Source organism: Malaclemys terrapin, chromosome 5 (genome assembly GCF_027887155.1).
Source record: "Malaclemys terrapin pileata isolate rMalTer1 chromosome 5, rMalTer1.hap1, whole genome shotgun sequence".
NCBI lineage: Eukaryota > Metazoa > Chordata > Testudines > Emydidae > Malaclemys > Malaclemys terrapin.
Genome location: NC_071509.1, coordinates 80,653,042 through 80,678,436, shown reverse-complemented (window position 1 = coordinate 80,678,436; position 25,395 = coordinate 80,653,042). Strand labels below are relative to the sequence as shown.

The following is a 25,395-nucleotide window of genomic DNA, read 5'->3' as shown; positions in this document are numbered from 1 at the left end:
ATGTTAATTCTAGCAATTCTTGCTGCATGCTTCTTCTTTAGATGCTGAGAAAACCTTCAACCCAGCTGGAGAGGGAGAACCTCAGACAGATTTTGGTAAGGTTTGGCTTTGGAAATCAGTTTTATAGGGGCAACTTGGCCCTGTGTACTCATCCTCAAGAGTCTGCTTGGGTTAATGGTGCATCATCAATCCCCTTCTTTTAATTTGGCTAGGGGTAGAAGATAGGGTTATCCCCCTGTTTGTTTTGGTAATGGAGCCATTTGCAGCAAATGTGAGAAAAGTCTCCTTGGTAAAGGGCATCAAAACACCTTCTGGATTGAAACACACAATAGTTTTGTATGATGACGATGTCTTCTTACATTTGTAGGATCTAAATCCTTGTTAAAAATTACAGAAGAATTGATATTGGAATTTGGGCAGGACATTTTAGGAAGTTATATCCCCTAAAGGGTCAATGTTTAGGAATTAATATTGTAGAGAAAAAAAATCTTTTAAAGGCAAATTACCCTCCAATGTGGAATAAAATAATAAGAGACTTGCAGGAATAGAATAAATATGAAATTTCTTGGCTAGGTAGGGTAGCCTCAGTAAAGATGAATATCCTTCCAAAGTTGTTATTTTTGTTTGAGTGCATCCCTGTTGATATCGCTGACATGACATTACAAACATGACAGAATGTGGTATTAAAATTTACATGGAAACAAAAGACAAAGGGTGAGTTCTAAAGTTCTGTATAAGCCTACAAAGTGTGGTAGACTAACTGTCCCTAACATGACTTATTATTATTATGCATCACAATTAAAAGATGTGATCAACTGAGTTAATAACAGATTATTATTGGAGGGAGGGATAGCTCAGTGGTTTGAGCATTGGCCTGCTAAACCCAGGGTTGTGAGTTCAATCCTTGAGGGGGCCACTTGGGGATGTGGGGCAAAATCAGTACTTGGTCCTGCTAGTGAAGGCAGGGGGCTGGACTCAATGACCTTTCAAGGTCCCTTCCAGCTCTAGGAGATGAGATATCTCCATTAATTATTTTTATTTATTATTACTCAAACAGGACTGGAGCCGAAATAGTTATTCATAATAACTCTTGGGTAACAAGTAATGCAAGTCACCAATTTTAAAAATCAAGCAAGCAATCACCCATTCATCCAGACCACTTAAGCAGCTTTTGACCTTTTTTTTTGTTTTTAATTCCCATTGTTGGGGCCCTCAACCCTTAAATACTTTCATTAAGAATTAGGAATTGATCCCCAGGAAATATCAAAGTTACTATTTATTGTGGATAAAAGCTGAGATTACTCAATTTGGACAGCTGATCCTGATTTGAAATCATACCAAGTAGTATGTACCAATGTAAATAAAAGATCCCATATTTTTAATATTTACAAGTCAAATATTTCATTGTGAAATCTGGATATAAGGCAGCTCTTGTAAAGATAGCCCTTGTAAAGGGAGACCTTCTGTCCATCGATGAGGTAATGCAGGAGCAAGCTGGAACAAAAGCTTCAATTTGTATATACAATTTTCATTGAAAAGATGTTGGTAAGAAAACAACCCAGACAGGAAAATGGAAGAGGGATTTGGACAAAAAAATTCATCTGAATGAGTGGGTCTCTAAATGGGAAAGGGGATATACATCTTCAATGTATATAGCTCAGAACTATTTTATTTAATTTATAAATTATTGTTTAGATGGCATTTGACTCCAGTTAATATCCATTGTATTTTTGCTGGTAGGAAGACAGTCTGTTGGCGGGGTTGTGAGGAAAGGGGAACATGCTTGCACATGTGGTGGTGGTTGTCCCCAGAAATTAGATGATTTTTGGAGGTTGTTCTCATTATTATTGTTAGGGAACAGAGTTAAACCGCCCTGGGACTCACTTCTGGTTTATGTCTTATGTTCCAAAAATTCATGCTTCAGGGGTTCAACCAGCCACTGGCAGGGGTCAGGAAGGGATTTTTCCATTGCTTGCGTGTTTTCTGGCAGGGTTTGTTCTGTTTTGCTTTGCTTTTATCTCTTTCCTCTGAAATATTAGGGGTGGCCACATGGAATATGTTATGTAACAATTAAATGTTTTCCTCATTTTTAAAAAAATCATTGATTTCTAGGCAATGACATATATTCTGTTACACTGGAATAAAGAGTGGGATAAAAAGGATAACACAAAATCTTAAACAGGTCTCAGATCCCTGTGACATGCATATGATGAACTGATAAGATTAGGCAAAAATACTTGGCAAAAAAAAAAAAAAACTATTTTTTTCTACAAACACTAAACTCCACCCAATTAATCATTAAGTACTTTCACATTAAGGTCACAAAGTTTTTTTCTTTTCCTTTTATTTTTTAAAATGATTTTCCGTATGAGCTTCTGTCAAAATGCTTTTTACAGACCGATTTAAAAGAAGAAGAGAGACACTCCAGTGCTGAGTAAACTAAGTATATTCCAAGTTTAGCGTGGTGGTAAGAAACCTGGTAAATTTGGCAGATCAGCTAAAAACATTTATTTAGTGGAGCAGTTATTAAGAGAAGTATATTCATCCTTTTCTTCTGAGAACTCAGGGAAACAAGATTTGGCTTTAATGGTCTTTTCCCACCAGGGTTTATGAGAATTAACATCCCAAAACAGCTAAGATGAAATCCTGGCCCCACCAAAGTCAAGGGCAAAACTCCTATTGACTTCAGTGGAGCCAGGATTTCACCCCCTGGTGGGCTCTGACTTGGAGCAAAGGATTGCCCATCAGATGTCCTTTGCAGGATAAGAGCCTTCATTATCTCTGGTTGCTGCAAAGTTCCCCTCCCTCTTATCCTCATTGTTTCAGTTTTTGATTTTTTTTAGTTGTGGGGGTTGGGGGGGGACAAAAATGTTCTTACATAAAGACACAACAAAAACCACCGAGCAAACCAAACTAACACACATTTAATATAAGCTAAATGGGGTGAAACAAGTCTTTGATGTTCCACAGCTTTGCTGAACTGGAGGGAATACAGTAAAAAGTGACTAAATAGTTCTAAACAGAAGATCTCTGTAAATTTCTACTCCAATGGCCTCTCCTAAAGACTCTTCTCTTACGTCAATAGTACACACTTAAAAAATTTATTAAAGCTAATGTTAAAAAAATTATATAATACATAGGTTGAGAAAAGAGTGTTTGTACATCTGGGTATAGTGCTTAGATTATCCCCACAATACAAAGTTTGTTTTTAAACTCATAAGATACATATACTGCATAATCAGCAATAACCCAAATTTAGGTAAATGAATTTAAGACTACAGTTTAGATATTAGCATCCATGCATTCAGATACATTACTCATGAAAAAAGTTATATAGAGAGTTGGTGGCGGAAAGCAAAATATATCAATGAGTGACGACTGTCCCTTAGTAATTGAGAATTTCAGATAGGTTGCCCATTTAGAGAAAAAACAGTCCACCAGGAAAGTATTTTAGTTACTTTCCTGACTGCGCTTCTCATTGGCACTCCAGTTCATTCCTTCTGATATTGCCAATGTTCCGTGATGTGTTCTATGTAGATGTCCCTCGACCACCTGATGGTGTCCGACACCAGGAGTTGCCGCATCAGCCGAGCATAGCATTGATGGACTCTACATTCTCTCAGCACTCGCTCGTTACCGGGGTTCCATGCTCCCAGGGATCTGACGATTAGCGTGTGAATTTGGATCTCGTAGCCCCTAGCTCTCGGTGTTGACCAGAGGGACATATTTCTCTAGCTTTTGAGTTCGGGTGTCTTGGAAAGCCGAGGTCCTATTTTTGAAGGGCACTGTGATGTCCACTATGATGATCTTCTTCCGCTCCTCATTGGTGATGGCAATGTTCGGTCGCAGTTGGCTGTCGGTTCCGGGGATGGCGGAGTTCACGGCAATCTTCCCCACAGGTGGCAGGATGGCTCTGACCAGGCGATCTTGGATGGCATTGTATCGCAGCTGCCAGGCTCTAGAATGGGGTTTGCAGCTACACAAGACATGGGGTAGTGTCTTGTTGGCATAGCCGCACTGCCTGCATTGCTTGTCCCAATTTCCATGACTGATGGCTACGTTCAGCGGGACGCAGTTGAACCGGGCCCGGTCGATGAACCTCCAGTCGGCAAATTGGGTGAAGCTGCCATCGGGGAGGAAGTGGTTGCTGGCGTCCCACTTGCACGTCATCTCGAAGGCCTTGCCCTGGTCCAGCTTCTGTTTCAGGTTTTCCACATGTTGGCAGCGGATGGCATCCTTCAGGGTCTTCTCCAGCTTGGTTTTGGCTCTCAGAGTGATCATGGTGCACTCCGTGTTCTTCACCTGTTGCACCAGGATTCCCATCTATTACAACCAAAGCTAAAGCATCTGACAAATTACCTTTAAAACTAAGGTGATCTTTCAGAAGATTCTTGGATTTCCATTTCCATCTCAATTTGTATACAAGAGGGTAAGTATATTTCTTGCAAAAAAAATTTGGCATGATCTTCAATGACAAATGACATGCTACCATGTGCCAAGAAAGATGGGGGATATAGTCACCCCGAGCTTCAACTGGAGCAGCTTTGTTCTCAATCCCCTGAATAATAATAACTACTTTGGCAATCAGTCATGCATTCCTTAATGGCACCTGAGGCATCAAGTGTCCCATTCACTTGCTCCCCCAAGTAACAATAGATTTTATTACATCAAACTCTCTACAACAAAGTTGTAACTGACATAATTGAAACTAAACAAGTCACCAGAAAGAATGTTACCCAGACACATATTGTAATAGTTCATAAGGTTTCTTTCAATCGTATATAGTTACTGTGTAAATTACCAATGTATTGGGGGAAGGAGGGGAAGAAGTGGAATAGGTTTTCACAACATACTTGAAGATTACTGGAAATCATTTCTTTGGCAACATTTTTTCCCCCTTTACACACCAAAAAAGCTGAATTGCAAAATCATCATTAAGTAATCCTTAGTGCGTAATGTACCTCTCCGTGAAGCAAAGACTCAAAACAATTGGACGCAACATGGAAGAATGACTCAAAATGATGGGCATTTAAAAAAAAAAAGTTAGGAAGCTTAAAATGATACCAAGTTAGTTTCTATAGTACAGACAATTTCCAACACCTCTGCTTCATAAGACTCCAAAACAAATAATGTACAAGTATAAATTATATATACAAGTGTATGAAGTTTGTGAAGAACAAGTATAAAACAGAGGAGATGAAATAAAATTAGGTCTAAAATAAGGGATGGCCCGCTGGTAAATACTCAAAAAGTGAAGAGCTTCACATGTCTGAATTCTGTACTATGTACACAAGTATTTGAAGAAAAATCATTAGATCTGGTCAAGGAATCTTTGCCATCTACACTGGGTAGGGTCTGAACTAGAGTAAGAGCTTTCTATAAAATGATGTGGCTGAGGAAGTCAAAGCTGCTGCAACTCCTTTTGTCTGATTAAGTCTGAGAAATAAAATCATCAGGCTTACCACCATTCTTTGGATACTAAATCATCATGTAAAATGTTGGTTTGCAATTTAATATACAAAAGTTAAAAAAAAAACTATTATAAATTACAGCAGAATTAAACAAAGTCATTCCCCCCGCCTTAGGAGACCTGAAATGTGTCCTGTGCCCCTCACTGTGTGTGGCCTCCAACAACAGAAACAATCTTGCACTGCTTTATTTCAGTTTTGCTTCATTTCTTCTCAAACAATCTCTCATTGCTAATCTGCAAGGCCTACCTCATCCCTCCCCTCAGCAGAATGGGGGCAGGGGAAGGAACATGTTAACTGTTTAGGACCAAGACATAAAAGTAGACCAGTTATTTTTCAGCATCCATTTGATTACTTTACTCTGCATTCATTTAGCCTTTTTGCTTCTGCACAACCAGAACCATCTTTCATTTTTGGACATGTGGATTTCTACCTCTTTTGAAGTATAGTGTGATATAGGATTACACAGAGGGGGTGGAAGGTCCCTGGGAATTGGGGAGAGGTAGGGGAATAGGAGGGGGAGTGAGGGGGGGTCTCCAAGCTGGGAAGGAGGGTCTCAGGGTTCCTACCTGCTCCCAGGCCTGTTCCAGACACTCTGGCTTCTGCTCCCTAATCCCAGGCTCCATGGCAGCCACTCCAGATCCTCTGGGTCCCGCTCCCATCATGTTCCCCCCTTTCCTCCAGGGCATGTAACAGGTTTATGTGGAGGCAGAGCCTCCCACAATATTTCTATTGTAGGAGCACTAACCTCCCACCCCCCCAGAATTACAGTTAACAGCAAAATTAGTGACAGTAAGTTTTGTCCAAATTTTCAATATCTGTATCTTAGATTAAGTAAATTCAGTTTTGAAGCTCATCACTTGTGATTAATGTGAAATATACAATGCCACATAGTTGATGGTTGCATGGGCTGCATATTGAAATATGAAATATTATACTTTATAGCTTGTTACATGATAAAATTTGGGGTATAAAGATTATTTCCTATTCCAAAGGGAGAAATGAATACATAACCACACAATTACTTTTGGAATTGAAAAAGGGGTATCTGTTATACTTAGAGCTTCTGTTTGGGGGGTAGGGTTATTAACTCATTTTTTGGGGGGGAGGGGTTATTTTTAGCTATTTTTGACTTGTATGTAGATGTCCAAAATCAAGATTGGGGGATGGGAGCTTTCTTCGTGTATATACTGTAATGACTAATGTATATTATATACATTCCGCATTACAGTTGTATATACTATAATCTCTCTGTAATGTTTCCTAGTGCACAGCAGCAAGGTCTATATGGACTAATTAATGCACAACACATTAGAGTGCTTTAAAAATCATAGTCCCCGTACTCCATCTTATTGCTCTATGTCAGGGGTAGGCAACCTATGGCACGCCTGCCAAAGGCAGCACGCAAAGCTGATTTTCAGTGGCACTCACGCTGCCTGGGTCCTGGCCACGGGTCCGGGGGGCTCTGCATTTTAATTTAATTTTAAATGCTTCTTAAACATTTTAAAAACCTTGTTTACTTTACATACAACAATAGTTTAGTTATATATTATAGACTTATAGAAAGAGACCTTCTAAAAATGTTAAAATGTATTACTGACATGCAAAACCTTAAATTAGAGTGAATAAATGAAGACTCGGCACACCACTTCTGAATGCTCTATGTAGACCCTGCTCTATGTAGACAAGTATCCATTTCTACTGTTTACTAGATAAACACTGATTTGTATTTTCTTTTTAAATCAAGGGTGCTTTATCTGATTCTGAACTTAATCCAGTGAAATTCCACTGATGTGAATGGAAATACTCCTGACTGATACCTATGCAAGTGAAATCAGTATTACTAAGTGTATATATCTAATATGATGTATATTTGTACCATATTGTACATACAAATTGTATGTATAATATGTTATGTGTATACATACCTCATATGTATGTGATAAATTGAAAATTATGAATGTGTCACTTGCCCACTAATCCATCTCTCAGAAACATATCCTCACATTCCAAATCTCTTCAAATCTTCAAACATCTGCCATTGTTTTAAATTAACCTTACAAAGAAAGATTTCCTCCCTCTACTTCTGAATGTGAAACCTTACCTCCAAATATCAGAGGGGTAGCCATGTTAGTCTGAATCTGTAAAAAGCAACACAGGGTCCTGTGGCACCTTTAAGACTAAGAGACGTAGTGGAGCATAAACTTTCGTGGGTGAATGCCCACTTCATCACTTGCATCTGATGAAGTGGGCATTCACCCACGAAAGCTTATGCTCCAATACTTCTGTTAGTCTTAAAGGTGCCACAGGACTCTCTGTTGCTTCTTACCTCCAAAATTACATCTGCTTCAAGCCCAGAATGGGTAAAAGTCAATCATAATGACAGAGTTTCTATACAGACAAATAATACAACCTTAGAGTTGACTATCTCATGATCCTGCAGAGCTAGAAAAGGGAGCTTTATAAAAGCATAAGAAAAGTGAGATTTCTCTATGGAATGGCATATACAGAATATATAACAGTCTGATATGGTGAAAAGGTTTTAACACCACTTGCTTTGAATAATCTGGATAACCTAATAGTGTCTTTACCACTCATGTAACATGCCCATTTTGAACTCATTTATTCAGCATTTGTTCTTCAAAAACTTAATTCACTTGAACCTCTCAATGGGACAAACCTCTTGAATTCAAGACTTTTTGACAGACTGGATAATAATATAGAGAGTAGAGGATAGCTCCATCAATGGCTATTAGTCAGGATAGGCGAGGATGGTGTCCCTAGCCTCTGTTTGCAAGAAGCTGGGAATGGGCAACAGGGGATGGATCACTTGATGATTACCTGTTCTGTTCATTCTCTCTGGGATACCTGGCATTGGCCACTGTCAGAAGCCACGATACTGGACTAGATGGACTGTTGGTCTGACCCAGTATGGCCGTTCTTATGGTCTTATATAAATGATTGGAGGGAGGAGCTACTAGGGCAGAAACAACATTCTAATGTTTTTATTACATTCTTGTCCATCAGAAAAATGGCTGATGCTAACCAACTTACTCTTCATCAAATTATGAGGAAGATAATATAAATTCACCTCTCTCAGTTCAAGTAAGTATAATCAGCTCTTACTACAGCATCTGTTTTGTACAGAATGGCATAAATGTAAAGATAAAGGAATTCTGGAACTTATGAATGTGTTTATTTAAACCATTCCACAAATTTCAGATTTTTGGATTACACACAAATCATATATAATATTACTTCCCACCTGTTACATGTGTCAGGGAGAAAATGAAAAAAACTAGACAGTTGCCCCCAAAAACCCACCTATTTTTGGATTTTATGTTACCATTTTCTAAAATTGAATATACTCGGTCAAATTTTGCCCTCACTTATACATGTTCCACTCCCTTTAACTCAGCTGTCTGAAACTGTAAAGCATGGCTAGGTTCACAAACTGAACTGAATTTTGGGTTCATATGAACATTTGACAATGAGCTAGTTTCAGGATTCACTGTGATTATGTAACAGTTCTATTAAGAAGCTAGCAAACCAATTTGTTACATATAGAGGTGGCAAATGTATGGTCTTTTAGTAACCACTGCAGGTGAAAAAAACCCTAACGTTTCACATTTTCGTTAATAATTTGCAATTATTTAGTTCCTTACATCTAAGTATCCAAAGCACTTTACAAATATCATTATTATTATTTGTATTGCAGTAGCACTTTGAGGCCACTATCAGGATTGTGCGCCCCTCTTCCCCCAAAACCCAAATTATGGGAAAATGGCAAGAAAACTCAAGTGAATGAGCCAAATGCATTTTTGGTGCAATGCCACTCAAGTTAGTTTTATGCTTCAAGCCAACGGAGTTACAATATGAGTTATTACAATATGGATTACTTTGACCCAATATGTTTTTTTCTTCAATAATGAGTTTTAGCCAATATGCCCAGTAAGGGTAATTAGGAGATAAAACACACAGAATAAGCTATGAGGAACTGGATAAAAAAAACCAACCATGTAGTTTTGAAATGTTGTTTTCCAGCAGACAAGAAACTCATTCTTTATGATGGCTGAACTCTTCCCAAAACTAGAAAAAAATGTCTTTTTTACTGTACTGCGTTAGTAATGCAAGAGTTTTTCTAAAGTTTCTACATGAACAACTGAGCCCACAACTTCCCAATCCAAAGCCATCCATGCTAACCACAAGAACATTTGGGTAGTTATATTACGGAAATAAAATTTATGGTCCTGGAAGACAGACTTAAGAATAATAATTGTGATAATAATGAAAGATAACAATTAGTAACTAACCCTAAACTATCAAGCCACTCTCCTGAGAAGTAGTATTGTTAAAATTTTGTTTTCCTGATACCTCTTTGTCCTGAAATGATGTTACTTACTGGCATGAGGAGAGTATAATGGATGCAGAATCCAGGTTCAGAAGAAAAATATTCATCAGATACAAATCTTATCCTGATCTGGTTTCCTTTGGAGATTTGTTTGCTTGGCACAGTACTGGAACCACACCAGCGCCCTAAAATAGTGCCATCACTCGGCTCTTCAACTTCTACAAAGTCGTACCTGAAAGAAAAAGAAAATCAAACATTTATTGACTGATGTATTTCCTACAGAATTCTCATGATTTACTCAACATAGTCACATTTCATTTAAAAAAACCCAACAACAAATGTCTCTTTTCATGCTGAAAGTATGTCATTGAAGCCAGTAATTTTAATCCTAGGTTCTTCATCCAAGTTGCTATTGGCTTAAACACATAATAAAGCCATTCAGTGGAGTTAAAAAAAAAAAAGTTAGAACAAGAGTTAGCATTTTGAACAAAACCTCTTAGTAACAAATGTTTGTTTCTTATATGGAAAATAAGTACAATATATGGGATAGAGAGGAAGAAAATAATCATAAAAGAGAAATAACATAATTTTGAAATATTTTAAGTGTGATACAGTAATTGGTATGTGCTATATTTAGTAGCAGTAGTAGTAGTATTTTGCTGATGACCAATGTTCAATGGCTTCTTTTGCAGCTAACAACTTTCTCCTCCTGTACTCTGATAGGAAAGAAAGCTTGGAAAGGCTTGAAGTGGCATTAAGTTTTCAGTCCAGCAAAGCTCTTAAGCATTTTCTTAATTTTAAGCGTGTGTGTAGTTCCACTGAGAGCTTTGCTGGATAGGGCCTAAGTATAGAATGTACCAAAAATTATCCAGCATTTTGGGCAACTGTCTCACAATGGATGGTCTGGAGATTGAGTTTTGAAGACATAACACAAACAATGAAAGTATACCTCAACCCAGTATTTTGTCATTCCTATCCACTCCACTCATCATCTGCTCCAAGAAACAGTCATTAAGAATAACCTTCTCAGCAGACTGCTTTCTACTTCACCCCTCAAATAGAGGCACAGACATTATTAGGGAGAAGTGTGCAAGGAGCATAGGGCTAATCCAGTGCTGAAACTCCCGGGAGATGTAAAAGGGGACAAGTGTGCTTAAAGCCACCTGCATGTAAACCAGATATTTGACCAGTAGAAGGCCAAAGTGGACCCTAACGTAAGTTAGAGCACTCATGGAGTTTGTTTCCATTACTCTACCACTTTCTCACTGACATAAGGTGCGCACTTCCTTTACACAACCCTTTTTGAAGTCTTGGTTTTTGAGTCACACTGCATCAGTGAATACCTCTAGTTTCTAGCTTCTCAGACCTTCCCCAAACAGTCATGAAAGGAAATTATTGCTGTTCACAGGATTCTGAACAGGAGTGAAAACATGGCAATTCTGGTCAGTTTTCCCTCTACTCCAGCTTGGGAATCTCTGTGCAACAGCAGAGGCACTAGAGTTGTCCATCTGATGACATACGAGGCCGCATTGCTATTTAAGCTTAAAGGTGTCTTTGGAAGATTATATTATAACCATTAGGGATGGATATATATATATATATATATATATATATATATATATATATATATATATATATATATATATATATATATATATATATATATAATGATAATTCAGATTTTGAAAACAGTGATTGCAAATGCCTGGGGAAGTTTCCTACTCTCCCTCAATTTTTCTAGTATTGCTCACATTCTCATACACATATATACATGAAAACACACCAAATACATTTCTCAAAGCAACCTGAATTGGTAAATCATAAATACAGTTCAATTCTTTTCTTAGAAACAAATAGTTCTACCCACAACTGTAACTAATACTCTGATTTTAAAAAAAGAAGAGAAACACACACACACTCTTCTAAATAAGGCAGGCATTGCTTAATGTGAAAATCATTACTTCGTAACAATTTTCCATTAAAGTTTTCTGTATTTTTTTTTCAGTAAACTTACTCTCTATAATTATTCCCAGTTCCCTAGCTAGACAGCAGGCAATAAATTCTTGTGTTGCATGTCTGTGCAAGTCAGGCTCATACATTTATTATCTCTGTTTAAAGGACCAGTATTTTTTCCACTTAATTAAAAATGAATAAAATGAACATGCTCATTAAAATGTGTTTGCAAGATATTACTCTCATGTACTTGAGTTTTAAATCTTGATTGAAATCATGATATACTGCTAATTGCTTTATCGCCATTATATTTGATTTTCCAAATGAGCATCATACATTTATACAATTTGATTCTTAAATTCATCCATCAATATTTTCCTTTTATGATCATGTGTTAGTCTGAACACAATGTGCATGTAATAGTACTACAGCCTCAGGGATTTGAGAACATGTTTTAATTTGCCGTTTAAACGCAGCGTATACGTTTTTAAGAGGGTCTTTTTGTAGTTTATTGCTTCAGCTAGAAAACAAAAGAAAGAAGCCATCATTTCTTCTATTTCATGGAATGTGAATAAAAATCTGTTAGGTGTTATGTTTATTGACTTCAGACTCAAAAGTATTGGATGTCAGGCATACTACAGTCACCAGTGCTTCTATATAATTTATGCACTTCTTTCTATTGCACCTTCCAGACTCCTGGCACCCTAGGGGTAAATGCACAATTCAAATTCCATAGCTTTAAACCTAGAGCTTTTTTAAATGAACACTAATAACTCAGCTAGATGGGAGACTAAGTAAGGATTCTGTCTAGCATACAAAAGCCAGGAATGAGAATTATGACTCATATGCAAAATAGGCCCAGATAAGAAGGTTCATCTTTGGCTCACTTTTATATTCAGTTCTTGTCTTCCCAATCTTTGCACATGTTATTTGAAAACAAGCTTCTGTTGCAACCGGTATACTTTTAATTCAGCATATGTGTCGCTAATGATAACTTGATTGAGCCTGACTTTGAAACACTTGAAAGCGGTTTGATATAAAAAGAACAGATCACGTAGAAGTAAAAACAAAGAACACCAAACCCAATATCACTGATAAGTGGAAAGCCGTATGTCCCCAGGTGAACATTCTGGAGACACTGTAATCCTTATAATGCACTCACTAATATTGTATTGCAGTGTGCACAATTGCCCAAATCACTATTTAAAGGATTTATTAAATCTATTTTATGAGCCAATTAAACATAACTTTCTCACAGCAACATGATACAGTACATACAGCACTAAGTGGTTTATAATGATTACTCCCTTTTTCTAACATCTCCCTGGGGACTTATAGAGGATTTATGTTCAACAAACAAATCTGGCGTTCTAGACAAAATTTCTGCTCTCATATGGGAATCTACAAACTGTAAAAATGAGTTTCTTGCTGTTGAGCACAGCAATAGGCAGTTTTTTATACAGAATAGGTATTACACCATTAAAAGGGGAGAATCTTTACAAAGTCTATCTACATCAGCAGAAAAAACAGCACATTTCCCAGACATACTGAAATTCTGTCAATTAACTTTATCCCTGTCAGTTATCTAAACCAACTGTTCGGTCAGAGCCTGCCAAATAGATCAGATGTGCATCTCAAAATTCCTAGCATTGCACGTGTTGACTGGAGCCTAAACTTGCTGTGAAAGATAACAAAACAAAATGGTTACGAGTCTCTAGTGTTTACAGGCCCAAACTGTACTTGGATGGTGTGCAAAACTGAACCTTCATGTGACAGGGCTGAACAGTAGCAGTGGCAAAATCCACAGATATCCAAAACTATACTTTCCTGTATAGAGATTTGTTAGTCAAAACTGAGAAGGCACTGACAACAGATAAATGGTTTCACATTTTCCAATGAAGTTACAAAGATGATTTATACACTAAATAATTGTTTGCCTTTAAATAAAATACCTTTCCAGTTTTTCTTCTGCTATATAAAACCTAGCTTGAGACTGCACTGTCTTCAGTACTATAATGAATTATAGCATTAATATAGCGCTTTACGTTTTCAGTATATTATACAAACAGTCAGATTTTGGACTACAGGGCGGTTTATTCAGGAAGCGAGGTGGCCTTTTTAGTCATGATCAGCCCATTTTTCTTTCCCCTATTTCTGTGGTGGCATGCATATGCCACTTATTTTTGGTATATGTTCCTGGGACAGTGGACTGAATTAACAGATTATTTATGCAAGGGGCTATTTATTTGTAACGAACAAATAAGCAATGAAAATTGCTCTCTAAATTTCAAGGTCTTTCTAGCCAGGAAATGTATTTTTCCTGGGGAATGTATTTTCCCCTCCTCTCTGTATTTTTCTGTGGTTTGCATTGTCATTTGCTAAATATATAACATGTTGATTACCTGGGCCTGCAGCTTCAAGACGTTTGTGCATCTTCCCCCTGCCTCTAGTAATTTCAAAAAATAAATCAATGAATCTATAAACAGAAACCCATAGTTACTATAATTCACTGTATCAGAGAACTTGACTCTTTCTGTTCTTCTGTGTGTGCATGTATGTTTTATAAATGAATATTTACTTAATAAAAATGCCTTTGCTTTGGTGAGGTGTAATATTACTCCCTCCCTCAATTATTAGTTAGAATACAGAATTGTTCTTTTATGGAAGAATAGGAAATTGGTAAGAACCTCCCACTTGTATAGTTATTTGCTTGATCCCTGTGTCAATATATTTGCTCTACCTCTCTTTAGAGAAGATTGTTAGGGACTAGAGCTGGATGAAAAATTTCTGATGGAACATTTTGCCTTTGGAAAATGCTGATTCATCAACATTGATAGCTCTGTGGGAATGTGACTATTTCAACAAATTCTGATCAACATCCGTTAGGTTTCTGATGGCACCTTGGTTGCCAGGAAATATTTCAAAAAGGTGAAAAGGAAGTGTCATTTTGACTGTTGCTAAACAAAATTTGGAAATCCCATTCCATAGGAAATTTCATCTTGTTTTTAATTTTTATTTATTTGTTACATTTTGGAACTATTTTTTATTTTTGCAATGGGATGGGAAAGTCAGTTTTTGGCCTGCTTTACTTGGGACAGTGGGTGAGATTAATTTAATGTCTGTCTACATTAGGTTCGACGGGGACAGGTGAGCAAAGCCCACAGGTAAGTGGGGAACATGGAGACCGGGGAGACGGGTTGGAAACGAGAGGGAGTGTGGGCTATATTGGCAGAGAGAAAGGAGGGTCAGGACAAAACTGGGAGGAAAGATCAAACCAGTATCTTAGATGCCTATATACAAATGCGAGAAGTATGGGGAATAAGCAGGAAGAACTGGAAGTGCTAATAAATAAATACAACTATGACATTGTTGGCATCACTGAAACTTGGTGGGATAATACACATGATTGGAATGTTGCTGTGGATGGGTAGAGCTTGCTCAGGAACGATAGACAGGGGAAAAAGGGAGGAGGTGTTGCCTTATATATTCAAAATGTACACACTTGGACTGAGGTAGAGATGGACATAGGAGACGGAAGTATTGAGAGTCTCTGGGTTAGGCTAAAAGGGGCAAAAAACGAGGGAGATGTCATGCTAGGAGTCTACTACAGACCACCTAACCAGGTGGAAGAGGTGGATGAGGCTTTTTTCAAGCAACTAACAAAATCATCCAAAGCCCAAGATTTGGTGGTGATGGGGGACTTCAACTATCCGGATATATGTTGGGAAAATAACACAGCGGGGCACAGACTATCCAACAAATTCTTGGACTGCATTGGAGACAACTTTTTATTTCAGAAGGTTGAAAAAGCTACTAGGGGGGAAGCTGTTCTAGACTTGATTTTAACAAATAGGGAGGAATTTGTTGAGAATTTGAAAGTAGAAGGCAGCCTGGGTGAAAGTGATCATGAAATCATAGAGTTTGCAATTCTAAGGAAGGGTAGAAGGGAGAACAGCAAAATAGAGACAATGGATTTCAGGAAGGCAGATTTTGGTAAGCTCAGAGAGCTGATAGGTAAGGTCCCATGGGAATCAAGACTGAGGGAAAAAACAACTGAGGAGAGTTTTCAAAGGGACACTATTAAGGGCCCAAAAGCAAGCTATTCCGCTGGTTAGGAAAGATAGAAAATGTGGCAAAAGACCACCTTGGCTTAACCACGAAATCTTGCACGATCTAAAAAATAAAAAGGAGTCATATAAAAAATGGAAACTAGGACAGATTACAAAGGATGAATATAGGCAAACAACACAGGAATGCAGGGGCAAGATTAGAAAGGCAAAGGCACAAAATGAGCTCAAACTAGCTACGGGAATAAAAGGAAACAAGAAGACTTTTTATCAATACATTAGAAGCAAGAGGAAGACCAAAGACAGGGTAGGCCCACTGCTTAGTGAAGAGGGAGAAACAGTAACAGGAAACTTGGAAATGGCAGAGATGCTTAATGACTTCTTTGTTTCGGTCTTCACAGAGAAGTCTGAAGGAATGCCTAACATAGTGAATGCTAATGGGAAGGGGGTAGGTTTAGCGGATAAAATAAAAAAGGAACAAGTTAAAAATCACTTAGAAAAGTTAGATGCCTGCAAGTCACCTGGGCCTGATGAAATGCATCCTAGAATACTCAAGGAGCGAATAGAGGAGGTATCTGAGCCTCTAGCTATTATCTTTGGAAAGTCATGGGAGACGGGAGAGATTCCAGAAGACTGGAAAAGGGCAAATATAGTGCCCATCTATAAAAAGGGAAATAAAAACAACCCAGGAAACTACAGACCAGTTAGTTTAACTTCTGTGCCAGGGAAGATAATGGAGCAAGTAATTAAGGAAATCATCTGCAAACACTTGGAAGGTGGTAAGGTGATAGGGAACAGCCAGCATGGATTTGTGAAGAACAAATCATGTCAAACCAATCTGATAGCTTTCTTTGATAGGATAACGAGCCTTGTGGATAAGGGTGAAGCTGTGGATGTGGTATACCTAGACTTTAGTAAGGCATTTGATACAATCTCGCATGATATTCTTATCGATAAACTAGGCAAATACAATTTAGATGGGGCTACTATAAGGTGGGTGCATAACTGGCTGGATAACCGTACTCAGAGTGTTGTTATTAATGGTTCCCAATCCTGCTGGAAAGGCGTAACGAGTGGGGTACCGCAGGGGTCTGTTTTGGGACCGGCTCTGTTCAATATCTTCATCAACGACTTAGATATTGGTATAGAAAGTACGCTTATTAAGTTTGCGGATGATACCAAACTGGGAGGGATTGCAACTGCTTTGGAGGACAGGGTCATAATTCAAAATGATCTGGACAAATTGGAGAAATGGTCTGAGGTAAACAGGATGAAGTTTAATAAAGACAAATGCAAAGTGCTCCACTTAGGAAGGAAAAATCAGTTTCACACATACAGAATGGGAAGAGACTGTCTAGGAAGGAGTACGGCAGAAAGGGATCTAGAGGTTATAGTGGACCACAAGCTAAATATGAGTCAACAGTGTGATGCTGTTGCAAAAAAAGCAAACATGATCCTGGGATGTATTAACAGGTGTCTTGTGAGCAAGACACGAGAAGTCATTCTTCCGCTCTACTCTGCTCTGGTTAGGCCTCAGCTGGAGTATTGTGTCCAGTTCTGGGCGCCGCATTTTAAAAAAGATGTGGAGAAATTGGAAAGGGTCCAGAGAAGAGCAACAAGAATGATTAAAGGTCTTGAGAACATGACCTATGAAGGAAGGCTGAAAGAATTGGGTTTGTTTAGTTTGGAAAAGAGAGGGGACATGATAGCAGTTTTCAGGTATCTAAAAGGGTGTCATAAGGAGGAGGGAGAAAACTTGTTCACCTTAGCCTCTAAGGATAGAACCAGAAGCAATGGGTTTAAACTGCAGCAAGGGAGGTCTAGGTTGGACATTAAGAAAAAGTTTCTAACTGTCAGGGTGGTTAAACACTGGAATAAATTGCCTAGGGAGGTGGTGGAATCTCCATCTCTGGAGATATTTAAGAGTAGGTTAGATAAATGTCTATCAGGGATGGTCTAGACAGTATTTGGTCCTGCCATGTGGACAGGGGACTGGACTCGATGACCTCTCAAGGTCCCTTCCAGTCCTAGAATCTATGAATCTATGAATCTACATAAGGGAACCAAGGGATTGGTAGCAGCTAGCAGGCTATACAGAATTCACTCTAACTTACTGGCGTTGTAAGTGATTATTAGATGTTCCTGCAGGGGTGACAAAAACTTCCTAAAAGTGGGGGGGGGGCCACCAGCGCCCTAACTGTGCCTCCGCCCCCGGAGTGCCCCTCCCACCACAGCACCTCTTCCCACCCGAAGCCCCGCCCTCACAGCACGCCTTTTCTCCAAGGCCCCGCTCTTGTGGCGTCCCTTCCCCCTGAGGCCCTGCTTTGCTCACCATTACAGCCGGTAAAAAGTAGGGAGGCCATTAGCCTATAAGACAGATGCACTGTGTGTCTTGTCTCTCTATACAGGAACTAAAAAAAAAAACACACAATACAAGAACTGAAAACCAAAATGCTAAAATAATATTGTGATGGGTTAGATCACAGAAACCCCTTGGGGCTGCAACCTGATGTGCCAAGCCTACTTCTGCCCCTGCTTTTCTGCCCTGGCAGCTTCGGACTTCAGCGCCCTGCCTGGTTTGAGCCAGACTCGCTAGCCTGCTGCAAATTCAGACCCAGGGTCTGAACCACATCCCGTAACAGCTGTAGGCTTACAGAAGTTACAGAAGTGTTCCTGTCTTTAACACTCAGATGCACAACTCCCAATGGGTTCCAAACCCCAAATAAATGCCTTTAACCCTGTATAAAGCTTATACCGGGTAAACTCATAAATTGTTCGCCCTCTATAACACTGATAGAGCGATATGCACAACTGTTTGCCTCTCCCCCCCCCCCCCAGGTATTAATACATACTCTGAGTTAATTAATAAATAAAAAATGAATTTATTAAATACAGAAAGTAGGATTTAAGTGGTTCCAAGTAGTGACAGAACAAAGTGAATTACCAAGTGAAATTAAATAAAACACGCAAATCTAAGCCCAATACAACTGAGTACAGATAAAATCTCCCCCTGAGAGATGTTTCGATAAGTTTCTTTCACAGATTGGACACCTTCCTAGTCTGGGCACAATCCTTTCCCCTGTACAGCCCTTGTTCCAGCTCAGGTGGTAGCTAGGAGATTCCTCATAATGGCTCTCTCTTTGTTCTATTCCACCCATTTATATATCTTTGGCAAAAGGCGGGAATCCTTTGTCCCTCTCTGGGTTCCCACCCCCTCCTTCTCAATAGAAAAGCACCAAGTTAAAGAGGGATTCCAGTTCAGGTGACATGATCACATGTCACTGTAAGACTTCATTACCCACTTACCAGCACACCCCTAAACAGGGAGACTTACAGGTAAAACAGAGCCATTTGCAGATAATTGTCCTGGTTAATGGGAGTCATCAAGATTCCAAACCACCATTAATGGCCCACACTTTGCATAATTACAATAAGTCCTCAGAGTTATATTTCATATTTCTAGTTTCAGAGTGATACATTTATAGAAATAGGATGACCACACTCAGTAGATTATAAACTTTGTAATGATACCTTACAAGAGACCTTTTGCATGAAGCATATTCCAGTTACATTATATTTAAACTCCTTAGCATATTTTCATAAAATCATATAGATTTTAGTCACAAATATAAATGTAAATAATGCTGCCACCATGAATACAAGAGCACCGTGTTCGAATCTGGAAGAGGGAGTGCGAGAATGGAGGGGGACTTTCCTACCGTGGTAGATTTCATCCCCTTCTCCAACTACTGCCAAATCACCGGACCCAGGATTGAATTTTATTGCTAGATCTTAGGGTATTTCTACACTGGCAATTTTCTGTGCCACAAATTATACCGTTTTTATTAAAACGCTGGAATTAAACCACTGTTGCGTGTCCACACTGTGCTCCTTGTGACACTGGAGCGCATCCACATTAGCAGCTCTTGCAACGACAAAGACAGCAATGCATTGTGGTAGCTATCCCACTGTGCAACGGGCCGCAGGGCTTTGGGAAGCTTTTGCAATGGCTCATAGGGCAGGCACAGCATCACATGATGCAGGTTTCCCAATCCCATTGTTCCATGGGCATCCTACTACATTGCCAGCTGCTTTTCAACTGAAGTGTGTGTGGGGGGAGAGTGTGTGTGTATGGGGGTGGAGGAGACAATGTGTTTTGGGGGACAGAGAGTGTGTCAGCATGCTGTCTTGTAAGTTCAGACAGTGGCAGGAAGCAACCAGTCCTGAGGCAGGGGGAGGGGGAAACCCCAACATCAGCCCCCGCCCCTCTCTCTCTCTCTCTCTCTCTCACACACACACACACACACACACACACACACACACACACACACACCTGCTTCTGTGTTCAACAGCAAAAGCATTCCACATTAATAGTTTGCTTTGTGTCTGGAAGCAGATCAGCACCGCACGCAAATGCTGTCAGAGAGGGTGCTTTGAAAGGGGAGGGGCGCATATCTCCAGGGCAGCCAAGTTCAAAACAATGAACAGAGCGGTCACTTGAGGCATTATGGGACAGCTCCGGAGGCCAATTACAGCACGGAAAGCAATCAAGTGTCTACACCGGCAATAGAGCGCTGTAGCCTCTGCGCAAATAGCCTTACGACTCTCATCAAGGTAGTTTTTTTGCAGCGCTGCAACTGAGGAGTTTCTGTGCACAAAGTGGCTTGGCAGTATGTACATGGCTGCAGTTTGAGTGCAAAAAGCTGCTTTACTGCGCAGAAACTTGCCAGTGTAGACAAGCCCCTAGAAACTTCAGAACAGCCATTTAGTGCTTCTACCTTTGAAATGGACCAGGTAACATTATAGTTATTTATTGATTCATTTCCACCGGAGGATATTCCCCTAACAAATTTCCTTGTAGACTATATAAAAAGACCACTTAGCACAGGGGTGGGCAAACTATTGCCTGGGGGCCGCATCTGGCCCTCGAGACATTTTAATCTGGCCTACAAGCTCCTTCCGGGGAGCAGGGTCCCGGGCTTGCCCTGCTCCAGCCAAGGAGCGGGGTGGGGACCTTGCCCCACTCTGTGTAGCTCCCAGAAGCAGCAGCATGTGCCCCCTCCTGCTCCTATGCATAGGGGCAGCCAGGGGACTCCAAACACTGCCTCCGCCTCAAGCCGCCCCCGCAGCTCCCATTGGCTGGGAACCATGGCAGCGTGCAGAGCCGCCTGGCTGTGCCTCCACGTAGAAGCCAGAGGGGGGACATGCTGCTGCTTCTGGGAGCTGCTTGAGGTAAGAACCCCTCAGAGCCTGCTCCAACCCCCTGCACCACCCCTGATCTCCCTCCCACCCTCTGAACCCCTCGGTCCCAGCCCGGAGCACCCTCCTGCACCCTCAACACTTATCCTCAGCCCCACCCCAAAGCCCGCACCCCCAGCCAGAGCCCTCACCGCCCCCCCCGGACCCGAACCTCCTGCCCCAGCCCAGAGACCCCTCCTGCATCCTGAACTCCTCATTTATGGCCTCACCCCAGAGCCCACACCCCCTCCTGCACTCCAACCCCCAATTTTGTGAGCATTCATGGCCCACCATACAATTTCCATACCCAGATGTGGCCCTCGGGCCAAAAAGTTTGCCCACCCCGACTTACCAGTTGCCAAAACAAAACAAAAAAATCCACCACTCCTCCATACTTTAGAGAGAAAAAAAAAACACCTTAGCAGACTCTGAACCCTTGTATCAGCACCAACAAAGATTAAGTGTCTGTATGGCAAAGGAGTGGGTGGAACCGTTTTGATTACAATTAATAGAAATGTGTGACCCAGGTTCTGAGACTTTCAAAAAAATTGAGAAACACTGTTCTAAACAACATGAACATAATTTAAAATGATTGTAAGAGCTCACTTTCCAGCTATTCTCTTTCTGTGCAAAGGTGCCTAAAAGCAGTTTGCCTGCTAAATTGAGCAGCCTATGTAGTGTACTACCCCCAGCCCTCCTCCCCTCTACATGGTCTTGGCTGGGCCTTGCACTAGGTCAGAGGGAACTCTTTAGGATACCACTACAGATTACGCAGCAGTTGGAAAGGAGACAAGCTGTGCTTATTAAATTACAATTTTGACTATGGGTTGCTTCTTTTAAATAAAAATGTAATAATGATTTCTCACCCTCAGTGATTTGAGCTGAAACAAATTTCCAGACTAATATCTCTATACTGCACAGTATAATTCATGTGCTCTAATAGCTGGTAGCAAGATGCAGCCTAGTCAGACGTGATCCAAAAAAATAAAAGTGAGTACAAACTCTTTCATACTTGGAAAATGCTGATAAATTTATACATTTTCTGTAGTAAATATTACTTCCTGCCTATATAGCAGATGAGTGATACTGAAAAATAATATACCACCATGTCTCTATTTACTATGAAGTAGTGATACTCACTGGCATAATCCAGTGACTAAGAACAAGTTTTGCTGTTGTTCAACAGATATGTGTGAGAAATATGCCTCAGATGTATGTGTCAGAGATATCTGATATAAATCAATAATAACATACTGTAGATTCTACACCAATCTAATTTTAATTATTTCAGTCTAGAACATGCAATGTTGGAGGTCGGAAATTGGCTTGTTGAGCCGGAGACTCGTTTACAGATCTGTCAAATGTTTGCCCGGTGTTATCTATCAATTGTAATGTTTTCTCAAATTAATTAGTTGTGGGACCCAGTATTCCAACAAACAACTAGTTTTGTATTTCTATATGATTATCTGGGAAGACACCCTTTATAAAGAATGACCTAGTCTTTATATTTCATATGAACACAAGAACTAGGGGTTCAATTTTCTTCTCATTTACACTGCTGAGTTAATCATGGATTTACATTAGTATAAGTTAGAGGAGGATCAGGCCACTAGGGTTAAAAACAAAAATCCAATTTTCAAATAATTTTACTGGCAACATAGATGCACATTAATTCACCAACCTCTCTCTGGTCTTACAGACCACATTTCATTTTTTTTTAATCTGTTTTAGCCAAGGCATCATCTAGGGTTACCATATGCTGTGCCTCCAAATGGAGGACACTCCACGGCCCACGGCCCCGCCCCCAGCCCCGCCCATACCCCCGCCCCAACCCCGCCCCCTCCCCAAAGTCTCCGCCCCCTCCCCTGCTTCCCGCGAACATTTGAGTCGTGGGAAGCCTGAAGCAGGTAAGGAGGGTGTGGGGGGAGGAGGCGCGGCCCAGGCTGGCCCCCGGCGGCTCCAGCCTGGGTCAGCTCGGGCCCTGGGGTGCCGGCCCCGGCCGACCACCCCCGGCCCGCCCAGCACTGCCGGTCCCCGGCGGCCCGGCGCACCCCCGGGCTCCCCGCGGGCCCGGCGCACCCCCGGGCTCCCCGCCGGCCCGGCTGACCGGCTCCCAGCCCGGACCCCGGCCCGGCCCCGCGCCCCCGGCTCCCCGTCCGGCCCCGTGCCCCTGGTTCCCGGCCCCGCGCCCCTGGTTCCCGGCCCCGCGCCCCTGGTTCCCGGCCCGGCACCATGCCCCCGGCCTGGCACCATGCCCCCGGCCCCGCACCGGCCCCGCACCGCCGGCCCCGGCCGAGCACCACCCAGCCCTCCCGATTTTCCCGGACATGCCCGGCTTTTGGGGATTTCCCCCCGGACGGGGATTTGAGCCCCCAAAAGCCGGACATGTCCGGGAAAATCCAGACGTATGGTAACCCTACATCATCTGAAGCTGGAGCCTCTACATCTTGCTCATTACATCTCATTGCTTAAAACCTTGGCTTTAATCTAAGATTCAAGAACTCTTATCTTCATCTAAGAGCTCTTAGAGGATCAGCAGCGTATTTCAGTGCTGGCTGATAGTGAAAATGAAATAAAAAGAGCTATGGGGAATAAACCATCACTATTGCTAACTTAAGTGTTTGCAAGAGCTGTACCTAAACACATGCTTAATTTTAAGAATATGAGTAGCACCACTGAAGTCAGAGCCTTAGTGATTCAGTCCAAGTGAACTGTTAGTGCCAATACTAGCTGTACTGGTAGTCCTATGACAGGTTATGTGCTTAAATAATTCCATATTTAGGCATTGATCCTGAACTACTCATGCATCCATCTCAAAAAAGATGTATTGGAATTGGAAAAAGTACAGAAAAGGGCAACAAAAATGATTAGAGGTATGAAACAGCTTCCATATGAGGAGAGATTAAAAAGACAGACTTTTCAGCTTGGAAAAGAGACGACTAAGGGGGGATAACATAGACGTCTATAAAATCAGGACTGGTGTGGACAAATTGGAGAAAGTCCAGTGGAGGGCAATGAAAATGATTAGGGGAGAGTCTGAGGAAACTGGTCTTATTTAGTCTGCAGAAGAGAAGAGTGAGCAGGGATTTGAGAGCAGCCTTCAACTACCTGAAGGGGGGGGATACAAAGAAGATGGAGCTAGGCTGTTCTCAGTGGTGGCAGATGACAGAACAAGGAGCAATGGTCTCAGGTTGCAGTGGGGGAGGTCTAGGTTGGATATTAGGAAAAACTATTTTACTAGGAGGGTGGTGAAGCACTGGAATGGGTTACCTAGGGAGGTGGTGGAATTTCCATCCTTAGAGGTTTTTAAGACCCAGCTTGACAAAGCCCTGGCTGAGATGATTTAGTTGGGGTTGGTCCTGCTTTGAGAAGGGGGTTGGAATAGATGACCTCCTGAGGTCTCGTCCAACCCTGATCTTCTATGATTCTAAGTAAATAAGGATTTACTCCTTTTCATAACAGAAGAACTAGGGGTAAGCAATGAAATTAATAGGCAGCAGGTTTAAAAGAAACAAAAGAAAATACTCTTCACACCACGCACAGTCAACCTGTGGAACTCCTTGCCAGAGGATGTTGTGAAGACCAAGACTATAATAGGGTTCAAAAAAGAACTAGATAAATTCATGGAAGATAGGCCCATCAATGGCTATTAGCCAGGATGGGCAGGGACAGTGTCCCTAACTCCTGTTTGCCAGAAGCTGAGAATGGGCGACAGGGGATGGATCACTTGATGATTAACTGTTCTGTTCATTCCCTCTGAGGCACCTGGCACTGGCCACCTATAAAGCATTTTTCTGTTACTAATCTATTACTAAAATGACATGAAGCATCATTAGAATATACAGCGATACAACATCACTGTTTACAGACAAAAATCAAAGGCAAGAGACTAGAATATTGCCATTCAAGACTCTCTCTTATAATTTGTATTATTTTTAGGACTGGAAAAAAAATCCAGCCTAGTACCTTAATTTATTCTATGCAGAGTTCTTTTTCCACCAGCCACAGCCAAGGAGGGGCAAAGATAACATTTATATATTGTTATCGTACACTTACCAAAATTTAGGCTCATGTAGATTTCCTTCCCCCAAACCCCTTCCTGTGGGTTTTACCAAGTGAAAAATCCCCATAGCAATTTTGCAATTCTGTACATGGGGGAAGAAATGTGCTTCTAACTCTTGCAGGAGCTCAGCTTACAATTCAAGCATGTAAGGACTTTACTCTCATTTACGTTTGCATAGCTACAAGTTAGTTATCATAAAATTATCCAAGCCTATATTAAGCCCACCCACAGTACATGAACCAATGACCTGTATGA

General features: G+C 40.8%; 1 protein-coding gene across 2 annotated transcripts in view; it reads right to left on the bottom strand.

The window, feature by feature from the left end:
* Nucleotides 1-25,395, bottom strand: part of PDGFC (platelet derived growth factor C) — a 249,474-nt gene that overhangs the window by 59,474 nt on the left and 164,605 nt on the right. For both annotated transcript variants that reach the window (XM_054030244.1, XM_054030243.1), the window contains one exon: nt 9,871-10,051. In XM_054030244.1, coding sequence (XP_053886219.1) covers nt 9,871-10,051 — 181 coding nt within the window. The remainder of the gene's footprint in view (nt 1-9,870; nt 10,052-25,395) is intronic.